This window comes from Salvelinus namaycush, chromosome 21 (genome assembly GCF_016432855.1).
Source record: "Salvelinus namaycush isolate Seneca chromosome 21, SaNama_1.0, whole genome shotgun sequence".
In the NCBI taxonomy this organism is placed as follows: domain Eukaryota; kingdom Metazoa; phylum Chordata; class Actinopteri; order Salmoniformes; family Salmonidae; genus Salvelinus; species Salvelinus namaycush.
Window position 1 is genome coordinate 11,798,440 of NC_052327.1, and position 12,463 is coordinate 11,810,902.

General features: G+C 41.6%; 1 protein-coding gene across 1 annotated transcript; it reads left to right on the forward strand.

Annotated features, from left to right (window-relative positions):
* The first annotated feature begins 280 nt into the window (after positions 1-280).
* scamp2 (secretory carrier membrane protein 2) lies at positions 281-12,179 on the forward strand. Its single transcript, XM_039017183.1, has 9 exons — positions 281-431; positions 7,258-7,335; positions 7,531-7,617; positions 7,991-8,105; positions 8,498-8,626; positions 9,319-9,478; positions 9,913-10,014; positions 11,157-11,274; positions 11,905-12,179. Exons 1-9 carry the CDS (start codon positions 375-377, stop codon positions 12,052-12,054), a joined length of 996 nt encoding a protein of 331 aa, XP_038873111.1. The 5' UTR covers positions 281-374; the 3' UTR covers positions 12,055-12,179.
* Positions 12,180-12,463: the final 284 nt, after the last annotated feature.

Sequence of the window (12,463 nt, forward strand, 5' to 3'; positions counted from 1 at the left end):
AGAATCTACCATGTTAACATTAGCCTAAGGGGGGAATTTTACAAATGATTGTATTTTTAACCATAGGTCTGGCTAGTGCCATTAATACACATCGAATTGTTTCAAAATAGTACTAAAGACATGCACAAATGTTTTGTCTATTTGTTTTGTAAATAAATCGGAGACATGACGTCTCCCAAAACACCCATTTTGATCTAAAGGTGGGGTCTTACTTGAATAGCCAAATGACGTAGGTAGACGTCATCTCATACGTAACCAACGTCTGCGCACTAAACTCCATTTCAGGAAGTTACCAGTGCGATAAAAAGGAGCATATCAAACGATAGGACTGTGTATTGTTTATACTTTGAGGAGATCTATAAAACGCCATTAAAATGTCGGGATTTGATGATAACCCATTTGCAGATTCGTCCAATGTCAACCCTTTCCAAGTAAGACCCTTTCATTCCACACTAGAGTTGATAGAAAGTTGCTGCTAACTTTTAACCATTATTTGCTCAAAAGTAACACAAAGAAACCTGTTGGGTGTATTCTGGGTTTAATTCGGGCGACGTGGCATGATTGACAAAACTTCAGCTTCTAATTTGTCATTGTCTGCAAATGAGGGTGGGGTTTCGCCGTTCTCTCAGATACAGGAAGTTGCAAATGTGGATAAATGCAAATTTGATCAAGGAAATAGTTTACAAGCTGATAGACTGGTCTACTACTTCTTTTCAAAATAATATGGAATTCCACAAGTTAGCTAGCACGCCATGGCATAGGCTATACGTTCTTAGGGTAGGCTACTGTTAGTGAGCACATTGTCTGTATCATCTGTTTTTCATAAACCGAAACCTACAGAATTCAGTTTACCTTTAGGTGGGGACCAACCTGGACTCGGGGGTAGACATATAGTAAATGTAAATCCGATACACTCTAATTGGGCTGATATGTTCCGTTTCATATGCTATGCATTAATTTGTGGATGTCAATAATCCATTTTGTATGATATGTTATGCATTTGCAAAGCGTATGATATGTTACAAATTCATATTTGTTGGGGTAACATTAGTTAGGTTGCTAACACCAGAGATATTAGAGAAAGGAGATCGGAACCCCATTGTGCAATCAATGGAGGATTGTATAAATATATAATACCCCAAGCAGCAGACTATCGACCAATTGCGTTCACGTTGTCATACCGCATCACGCGGTTGCTAAGATAATTGTCATGCAATCCCTTCTCAGAGTCAGGTTATGAGTCGAGAAACGTGCCTATTTTCCCTGACAGAACGTAATGTCACGATACCAAAGCTATACAATAATACAGATAGCAAGTTAATTATCTCACATCTCGGAAAATATTTGTGATGTTGATGAAATTCATGCTAATGTTGGGTTGTTGAGCTAGTGCTCAATTGACTCCCATTCACTCCTTGAAGGACAATTCTCTTTGTCCCAAAATAGCCCAGAATGCACCGCACGGCCTATTGAAGTAGCATGGGCAATATACAAAATACGATGGAGTTTCCGATCTCTTCTGAAGCATCCTTGCTAACACTAACGTTAACTAGGTGGCTAATGTTAGCGGGGTTAAGGGTTAGCTAACATGCCTAGTAGCTAAAAGGTAGTAAGAAGTTGCTAAAGTTGACCGTGATGAGATTCATGATGACATAAAATATAATTCTACACGAAACAAAAATATAAATGCAACATGCTACAATTTCAAAGATTTTACAGACTTACAGTTCACAGGTAGACAGACAGGTATACATAGTCTTACACTCACTCTCAAGTAAATACACAGGGCATCAGAATACTGTTGGTTTCCTAATTAAAATGGTACACAAAAACACTACACACAGACAGGCACGCGCACACACACAGAAGTGTACACATATACTGAACAAAAATATAAATGCAACATGCAACAATTTAAAAGATTTGACTGAGTTACAGTTCATATAAGGAAATCAGTCAATTTAAATAAATTCATTAGACCCTAATCTATGGATTTCTGTTAATACAGATATGCATCTGTTGGTCACAGTTACCTTAAGAAAAATGTAGGGGCGTAGATCAGCAAACTAGTCAGTATCTGGTGTGACCACCATTTTCCTCATGCAGCACGACTCATCTCCTTCACATAGAGTTGATCAGGCTGTTGACTGGCCTTTGGAATGTTGTCCCACTCCTCTTCAATGGCTGTGTGAAGTTTCTGGATATTGGTGGGAACTGGAACATGCTATTGTACACGTCGATCCAGAGCATCCCAAACACGCTCAATGGGTGACATTTCTGGTGACTTCACTTTACATGTTGTGTTTTATATTTTTGTTCAGTGTAATTTCAGTGTCCTGGATGTACGTTTACTGTACTATGTTACGTCTAGTTTGACACCGGGCTGTGTGGACTGACTTCATAGCTTCCATGATGTCTAGGTTGTAGGTCTACAGTTCAGCTGCACCTTTTACAAAGGGCCTATCTCTCTATAGACGTTAACAAAATGAATTGAACAAGCTTATGGCCACACTGGCCATCAAGGAAGTGTGAGAGAGATAAGCTGAACAAACTCAATTGCACAGCAGCGAGATAGCATATAGGCTGGGCATGAATATCAATGATTTTTGATCAAGAGCAGTAGGCTGAACTTGTCAGAATGAATGCTACAGATCTTGCAACGCTGCAAAACTCTGTAATGTTTCCTGTGACTACTATGTAGAGTAGCGCAAACTTCTTCTATTGGCTAGAGCCACAGCTGGTAAGTCCATTAAACAGTAGGGTGGTTGCATTGTCCCATTTGAGTATTTTACAGTATATTCTAACAATACCTCTGCATATAGAATGCTGCATGCTTTAGTGTACAACACCAATTTTCAGTACGTTTGCCATCAGTTAAAGGATTGGCCTAGGGTGTAATGTTGACAGAATGCAAAATCTAGGCTTAACGAATCATATCCACTGTTTCAATCAGAACTTACAGAAACCAAATACCAAGTAGGCTATATAGCACGCTCTGTGTTTGCTACTCGTATAGTGAAAAATAGTATTTCCTGTAACGACGTCACATTTTGATTCAGACCTACAATTACTTCAATGGTAGCTAATAGTTGCAAAGCAATCGCTCTTCCTGTATTTTCACTGTCTCTAGTTCGCAATGGTACTGACTGTTTGCTTGCAGGGTGTGTATGCGCCTGAACAAATAGCTCAGCCTACAGTTCACAGCTGCTGTTCACATGTCTGATATTGCAATTCTGGGCGTTATTACTCAATTATGAATTTGGATATGAAGTCTGACTCGCCATTGGATTAGATATGAGTTTGCCTTAGCTGTGGGTTTGTGAAACTGGAAAAACTTGGTAATCATTGGTGACCACATACACACTGCCAGGGTAGCCTATATAGGAATGTCTGGTGTGACGTTGTCAAAGTCTACTTTCTAGTAGGCTGCTAGGCTAGTTCACTGGTTTCTCTATAGACAACACCACTCCCTAGTTGTTATTACTGTATTGTTGAAAGAGCGTCCCGTCTTGTATTTCTTGTTGGTTAGGCCTACACCTTATTATCATTATTCGGCTTATGTATGTTTCTGCCGTCATCATTTGTTTCCCAAACTACCTCAAACATACAGTGTATTCTGAAAGAATTCAGACCCCTTGGCTTTTACCACATTTTGTTACGTTACAGCCTTATTCTAAAATTGATACATTTTCTCATCAATATACACACAATACCCCATAATGACAAAGCAAAAACAGGTTTTTAGAAAATGTAAAAAAAAAAATATATATATATATATAAGCACATTTACATAAGTATTCAGACCCTTTACTCAGTACTTTGTTGAAGCACCTTTGGCAGCGATTACAGTCTTCTTGGGTATGACGCTGGAAGCTTGCCACAACTGTATTTGGGGAGTTTCTCCCATTCTTCTCTGCAGATCCTCTCAAGCTCTGTCAGGTTGGATGAGGAGCATCGCTGCACAGCTATTTTCAGTTCTCGCCAGAGCTGTTCCATCGGGTTCAAGTCCGGACTCTGGCTGGGCCACTGAAGGACATTCAGAGACTTGTCCCGGAGCCACTCCTGCGTTGTCTTGGCTGTGTGCTTAGGGTTGTTGTCCTGTTGGATGGTGAACCTTCGCCCCAGTCTGAGAACCTGCTCCAGAGTGCTCAGGACTTCATCAAGGATCCCTCTGTACTTTGATCCGTTCATCTTTCCCTCGATCCTGACTAGTCTCCTGCCACTGAAAAATGGATGATGCATGATGCTGCCACCACCATGCTTCACTGTAGGCATGGTGCCAGGTTTCCTCCAGACGTGACACTTGGCATTCAGGCCAATGAGTTCAATCTTGGTTTCATCAGAACAGAATCCAAGCGGGCTGTCATGTGCCTTTTACTGAGGAGTGGCTTCTGTCTGGCCACTCTACCATAAAGGTCTGATTGGTGGAGTGCTGCATAGATGGTTGTCCCATCTCCACAGAGGAACTCTGGAGCTCTGTCAGAGTGATCTTCTGGTTCCTGGCCACCTCCCTGACCAAGGCCCTTCTCCCTGATTGCTCAGTTTGGCCGGGCGGCCAGCTCTATTAAGAGTCTTGGTGAATCCAGACTTCTTCCATTTAAGAATAGTGGAGACCACTGTTCTTGGGGACCTTCAATGCTACAGAGATGTTTTGGTACCCTTCCCCAGATCTGTGCCTCGGCACAATCCTGTCTCGGAGCTCTACGGACAATTCCTTCAACATCATGGCTTGGTTTTTGCTCTGACATGCACTGTCAACTGTGGGACCTTATATAGACGGGTGTGTGCCTTTCCAAATCACGTCCAATCAATGGAATTTACCACAGGTGGACTCCAATCAAGTTGTATAAACATCTTAAGGATGATTAATGGAAACGGGATGCACCTTAGCTCAATCTTGAGTCTCGTAGCAAAGGGTCTGAATAGTTAAGGTCTTTCTGTTTTTTTTAATTTTTAACACATTTCTAAAAACCTGTTTTCGGTTTGTCATTATGGGATATTGTGTGTAGATTGAGGGATAAAAAAATAATAAAATAATAAAATAAATAAATAAAATAATAATAAAAAATATCCAGTTTAGAATAAGGCTGTAACGTAACAAATTGTGGAAAAATGGAAGGGGTCTGCATACTCTCCGAATGCACTGTATCCATATTTTTGTGGTCGCCAATGATTACCAAGGTTTGCCATCTATTTAACTGATTGAATTGTTAAATGGCAGGGATGTCTCTTCCTCCTTGCTTGGGAAAGCTGCCAGGTGTGTCAGAGGGGCGGATGGCTACTACGCAAGTCAGAGTATAAGGCCTATGTCACATGACTTCATGTGTGACACATTATCATGTGCTGAGAGCAGACCGACTCCCACCTGTTCATATCAACCCCCATGTCTCTTCTGGATTTTGTTTGTTTGTATTGCTCTGCTCTCAGGCCAGGGGTCATTCAGCCTTTACTTGAAGTTTACTAAACGGTCCTGTAAAGTATTAGCCTAGCTTAGGCTAACATCAATCCTTTCTCTGATGCCCACTGAAATATCAGGTCAAACTGGACTCTGGGATGAATGTGGTTGCCCCTGATTTACATTTTTGATACACTGTTTTTTGACTTCAGGAAATGAAACTTCTTGAGCTATTCGACCTCTGGAAATATCACGAATTCATAAGCAATCTCTTTTATGTGAGCTCTGAAATGAAAGGCTGTGTGCGTCACGTGAACGTTGCCAATGTTGTGTCACATTCTTTCCTGTGATGGATCAATAGGCCTATTAGATGAGACAATTTATGTCGTAATAATAAGAATGAGTGTTGCATATTGGCATTTCCATCTAAAAGGACCCATGAGCAACAACATGTGAAGTCAAATAGGAGCATGTCAAATAAAAGCTAGTAGTCTTTCTTTTTGAGAAATGAAGGCATATATAAATGTTTTAACCATTTGCTTATTCCTAATTTTCAGGATTGAAAAAGGCTTTTATTTCTGGTCAAACAGATGGATAAAGGGTCATCTACCAGAAAAAGTCTTAACATTTATTAGAAATGGATCAAAACAGAATAATATTGAAGTAAAGACCCATGCCAATTAATATCAACACCTATATTTGGTTTTGGATAAATTATTTGCCTTCTGTAAGTTCAAGAAACATTGCTTTGTGCCTTGCAACTCTGTTACCAAAAACCCACATCTTTAAGATATTTACTAATTTCTCTCCCTCATGAGTAGGGAGGATAACAGAAGTAACAGATAAAGGTAGACCTACCAATTAGTTTGTGTTTTTACTGATTATCAAGTTTGTTTAATTATTAAGTGATAAAAAAAAAAAAAATCACTTCATCGGTAACTGAATTATCGAAAAATCAGTATTGGAATTACTGCAACTGAGTTGGCTACAATGGGAAATCATAGTAGTCACGAACCACAGTTGGGTAACTTGCTACTGTCCTCCCTTCCACTGGCATATTGTTATGTTCAGCTCATAACTGTTTTTTCTTTCTTGAACAAAGGAGAGACCAAATTGGACCAATCATAGATGTCTATGTTTCTCAAATTTGCACAGTAAAGAAAAGTAGAGTGCAGTACTGTATAATGTACTGTACTTAAAATATATACTGTACTATAGTGTGCTGTAATGTCCAAACTTGTGAAACAGACTTCTGTGATTGGTTCAGATTTGGTCTGGTCCAGACCAACCAAATGTGGTCTTGTTTGGGGGCGGAGCTCATTACCATAATAGTCAGTGTGTAGAATATGACCAAAATATGCAAAAGAAGGATATTGCATATTTCTATCTTTGTGTACCTATTCAGGATACATCACCATGAAGAGAATGATATTAATATCCAGAATCATGCATTTCTATATAGTACAGATCAGGGACCCATGATGTAATTCTGTTACCAGATGTAAATCTGATTCACCTACTGTAGTTCAATAAACAAAACATTTTTTTTTCATGTCATAGCTGACATCCCATTCTTTCTGCAGAATTCTTTGAATCTTAATTCAGAGTAGATATTTAACAGAATTCTTTGGAAAACGTGGTCTCATTAAATATGCATCTGTGCAATTCTTACAATAAATGTGTTTTTGTGAAATTCTGTGTAAATTGTTCAAAGTAGTCCTTGTGCATAGAGTTGTATCATTTGTTAAACTTTGAAATCAATAGTTTTTGTTTGGCATACATTTTAACGTGAAAAATCGGAGTCAAAGCATAACTGTGGAATTGCCCATAATATTGAAGAGCAATTTGTTGTTTTGTTTCAGGATCCCTCAGTTACACAAGTGACCAACTCTGGTGTAGACCACATTGAGCAATTTAACCCTTTCCCAGACCATCAGACGGTAAGATTACCTGCTTTTTACCCTAGCATGAACACACACATACACTCTGTAATACAACAAACCAAACCACTCACTGATCAAAACTACAGTAACTGATGTGGACTAGATTGATTCCCATTGATCACAGATTGCTGTATTGTGTGTTGGTGTTTGTCCCACTTTTTTTCAGTCTGCCGTGTGTCTTTCCTGTTTCAGGCTGGCCTATCAGGGCCCACCATTCCGGCTTCCACGACCCTTTCCCAGCCTGCCGTGCTCCAGCCGTCCACAGAGCCCGGCCCAAAGGTCAGTGATGGCGCTTGTCACTAGTTCACTATGAGACCAAAAGCCATCAATGTCTTCGCATGAGACTGAAAATATAGACTTTTTCACATTTAACTGTCTCACCTGTCCATACTGATTTAAGCTATATGGATTTTTTTTGCTTCTGGGGGTGCCAAAAGGGGTCCCTTAAATGGACAGATTTATAGTCCAGAAATTACATCAGTGGACAGAAAGGGGACACATCTACCATGAGCAAAAGCATATATTGTTTGCCTAAAACTGTTTGTGTGGTTTCATGAGATAAGTCATTGATTACGTTACAATTATATCATACATGTATGTGAACCATACAGGCAAAATGTGACCTGTCCTCTCTCCCCTCCTGTCTCTGCAGGCCACGGCGGCTGCAGCCCAGGCCAGCCTGCTGAGGCAGCAGGAGGAGCTGGAGAGGAAGGCTGCAGAGCTGGATCGCAGAGAGCAGGCACTTCAGAGCAGGGGAGCCTCCACAGGTCACTCCCCTTCACTCTATTCTCTCCCTATACATGCCATGCCTTGTACACACCGCTCACGCTCTGAAGATATCCTACCTTCTCAACAAGTTTTGGGTCAATTTTAATTCAAACAATTCCTGGAATTTCAGTTTGAATTTCAATGTACTTCCTGAATAAATGGAATTGACACCAACCCTGCCTCTGACATTCTTTACCTCTACAGCAGGGACGGGGTCAATGCCCACTTCATTTCAGGCAAGCCAGGAAGTGAATTGAAATTCAAATTCATTAATGGAAAAATCTTCTTGGGAAAGATGAGGATCATTCAGGATACATTTAAAACATTTGCAATGGAGCTGTTGGAAAAAGTGATTGATTGAATGTTAATCAATTAATTTCTATTGTAATAGGCAAAGAGAACAACTGGCCACCTCTGCCCAAGATCTTTCCCATCAAGCCTTGCTTCTACCAGGACTTCTCAGAGGAGATTCCAGTGGAGTACCAGAGGGTCTGCAAGATGATTTACTATCTGTGGATGTGTAAGTACACTGTCTGTGTGTGTGCGCGCATGCATGCAGTACTACCGCAGAGACTGGTTTGTTACTTTGTTAAATACTGCAAAGATGCTGACTCATGGAATATTGTAATGTGACGCACTGCCCACCCTTCTTTAATACCCCATGGAGTTTATGTCCGCGCGGAAGTCTAATGAGCAGAATAACAAAATCCCCATTAAAAAGCTGTCAGTTTAAGCTAGAGATATACCCTTTGTTGCATGGGCTGCGTCTCAATCCACCACATCCTCCCATGTCGGCCTTCCTGCATCTTCGGTGGAAGGTGGCAGAGCCACAGCGGTGTTTGTCAGACCAGGATACGTTTTCACGGGTCTCGTCTGAAGTCGGTACCGCCGATTTGCCAACTTCTGTCTGTAGCGTCCGAACGGTTTGGGCTACAAACTAATATGACTCCGCCATCAAAAGCTGAGACTGTCACAAACACGTAGATGAGGTACATGTTTTGCTCTACAACGCCCACAAGACTCGTCTGAAGGTAACCCGGTACCGGGCCATAAAATTCCAAATCAGATAGCTAAATGATCCATGGTATGACCCTCTTAAAACAATTCCATAAGTTTTGCAACGGAAAACAAAAATGAGACCAGGTTGCCTCACCATGTTTCAGTCAGTTTTCTTCCATTTGGTGCCTAATGAACACAACCCTCTCCCTCCAGTCCACTGTGTGACTCTGTTCCTCAACCTGCTGGCATGTTTGGCCTACTTCACCACGGATTCCGCGTACGGCGTGGACTTTGGCCTGTCCATCCTCTGGTTCATCCTGTTCGCCCCCTGCTCCTTCCTCTGCTGGTACAGACCCGTCTACAAGGCCTTCAAGTGAGTACCAGGATTGACTGACCTACTGTTGAGTTGCAATTATGTAATAGCTTAAAGGGACAGTGTTCCGGTTTTGATCTCAATTCATTTCTTACCATATTTGCGTAAAGCACATTTTGGCATCCAATTTATTTGCATTGCACTGGTGGACAACATTTTAACATTGCACAGTGTTGAAGGAAGGTTAAAATACTTGCAATAGAAATGGTTTCCTGTTTTCTTTTCCAGTAGTACAATGATCATGACATTTTTGATGTTGATGGCATCCTGTCCATTAGCCAAATACCTGTAAGGGACAGAGCAGACACGGAGGCACAGAGTAGTGTGTAAAATGAAGGGTTTTACTTCCCAAAGAACTGCCTGATTCTGTTATTGAATTGACATCCAATGTGAGTTCGCTCAACCCTGTGTGCTCGCTCTCACTTCTTTTGCAGGACGGACAGCTCCTTCAGTTTCTTCTTGTTCTTCTTTGTGTTCTTCTGCCAAGTGGTGTTGTTCGTCATCCAGTCTATCGGCATCCCCAAATGGGGAAACAGGTGGGTCTGAGGGACAGGTCTGAATGGGACGCTATAGATTTATTTTTTTGTTTGTTGCATGTCTTCAATCTGTATGTGTGGGGGTGGAGGAGGATTGCGGTGCACATGTGTTTTTGTGTATGTGTGTGTGTACGAAGGTGTACATGCCGGACTTTGAGATTTCTCTCCATCTCTCTTTTTCTCGCCCATCTCCTCTCTCACTCTTCTTGTCATGTCTTTGACAGATTCCCTCCTACTAGCGTCTCTCGTTCCTCCTAAAGACTCCTCTGTAAGTGAGAGGCTTTGGCTCCTTCTGCTCTTCCTGCAGTAACTCTCCTCTCCTGGCCCTCTTCCAATACTACAACCCCATCCAGAAACAACCCCCCCCCCCCCCCCCCCCTACATCGTCAGTGTTGGCAGATCTGAGCGAATTAGATACAGTAGGTGTAAGCGAGCAATATGGTGAAAGGTCCCCTATGTCCTGTGGTGAAGCTAGGCGGAAACATCACCATTTTGCTTACACCTATCCATCCTATTTGTTTAGGTCAGCCAAGTGGATGTTTCTGAAAAAATGCAATTCGAAAAGGGGGGAGAATGTAAATTGCATTTGCTTGATTCCTAGTGTCCTCTTTCCTCACCTCCTTCTCAGAACCCGTTGTATGAGAAGGTTGGGAATCAAGGAAATGCAAGTGAGATTCTCCCAAGGCCTCGGGTCTTTTTTACTTCCCATCCACCTGTTTAGTTGTGCTTTCCTTTGTCTGATTTAAACATGAAGCTTCTTACTTTGTTTACAATTAGGCTCTTAGTCAGAATGGTGTATGTCGCTGAGGATGACCTCCAGGTGGTTCACTGTCAAAAGTGAATAGCTTAGTACAATCTGGCGGAACTCAACAGATGCATTGCTTTGAATAGTTGATAAGTTAATATCATTTATCTGAAAATATTTTTCATAAAATACACTCCAACCTTTTTAGACCCCCCCCCCCCCCCCCATGTTTCGTCAATGAAATGGAGTATTTTGGGAAATTCTATACATATTGTGAATATAAACCACAGAATAGTTCAATGGTGAATAACATACATTTTATAACATAATTTCATAGGCCAATACATTCCCATATCGAAACGAATTACCCTATGTTGATCCCTCTCTTTGATTCCAGTGGTTGGCTCGCCTCATTCGCCATCATCAGCACCAACAAGGCAGTGGGAGCCATCATGATCGTGGTGGCTTGCTTCTTCACTGTCTGCGCTGTGCTGTCAATCATCCTACTGAAGATGGTATGTGGCGTTACAGTACCTACCTGTATGTTATAACTGTACATATCCAGACTTGGGGACAAAACAGTTTTTTAAACTTGTGACTGAGCACCATTTTTTTCAGTATGACCACATGACTGGTGCTTTACTATAAACTTGTATAGACATGATGACTACAAATCCCATTGTTCACTTCTGTTCAAGCTACGGTATTCAGTTTTTACTAGAACACATGACTGGTACTCTATATGACTACAATTAACTACCGTACTCGCTCAGTTTGTGTTCAACATTCGACAATAAAGACTGACTGCTACATCGCACTACAAATTAAGGCTGGGATATTTTGGCAAAAATGATGGGGGAAAAAACCTGCTGTATGTAAAACAATTGTGTGCTACAGCTTGGAAAATAAATACATGTGACTCTGGATGACAACATAATGATGTTTGTTTCCAACATTAGGGCTGTTTTCCTAAAGAAGTTAAATCTTCTTTGTATTTTGTTCCCTTGCCCACGATACTAACGAGTATCGCGATACTGGTATCATCCCAGCCCTACTACAAATACCATAGTTCATTGCACTTCCACCTCTACACCTATCAGTATAGAATCTATAAACCCTAATGCCTGGGTCTCCTCCTTTCCCAGGTGCACAGCCAGTACCGGCGTACCGGGGCCAGCTTCCAGAAGGCCCAGCAGGAGTTCTCCCAGGGTGTGCTCACCAACAAGTCCTTCCAGACGGCCGCCACCTCCGCAGCCTCCTCCGCCGCCTCCGGAGCTTTTCAGGGGAACAACTAGACCCAGGCCGGGCTAACTTAACCCCCAGATACGCCCTTCCCCTCTTCCATCCATCCAACGCCCACCACCACACCACCTTTCTGGGATGGGGATGGATCCCCCACACCCTGCTGTCATCAATCCCTTATAGGTCACACTATGGAGCCTCAGTTGAAGAAACCACCATTGACCAGCAGTCTGTCTGCTGGGGCTTCCGTAAGGCCTGATCTGGGATCAGTTTTTTTAATTTTATATATGAGCTGTGGTCACCTGACAGCAACAAAAAAAAGGGCACTTGAGTAGGAACTTGTCCCCGCTGTGCTTTTTCAGAATGGAAAGTCGAATGATTGCGAATCTTGCATTGTTTTTCAGTATGTGTGCACTTTTTTTTTTTTTTTTTCCTTCTTCTTTTTTTTGCAATGCCCTTTGT

Coding starts and splice junctions, on each gene's coding strand:
- scamp2 (XM_039017183.1), top strand. CDS start 375: ATGTCGGGATTTGATGATAACCCATTTGCAGATTCGTCCAATGTCAAC. Junction 7,336..7,530: donor CTTTCCCAGACCATCAGACG/GTAAGATTACCT, acceptor TTCCTGTTTCAG/GCTGGCCTATCAGGGCCCAC. Junction 11,275..11,904: donor CAATCATCCTACTGAAGATG/GTATGTGGCGTT, acceptor CTCCTTTCCCAG/GTGCACAGCCAGTACCGGCG.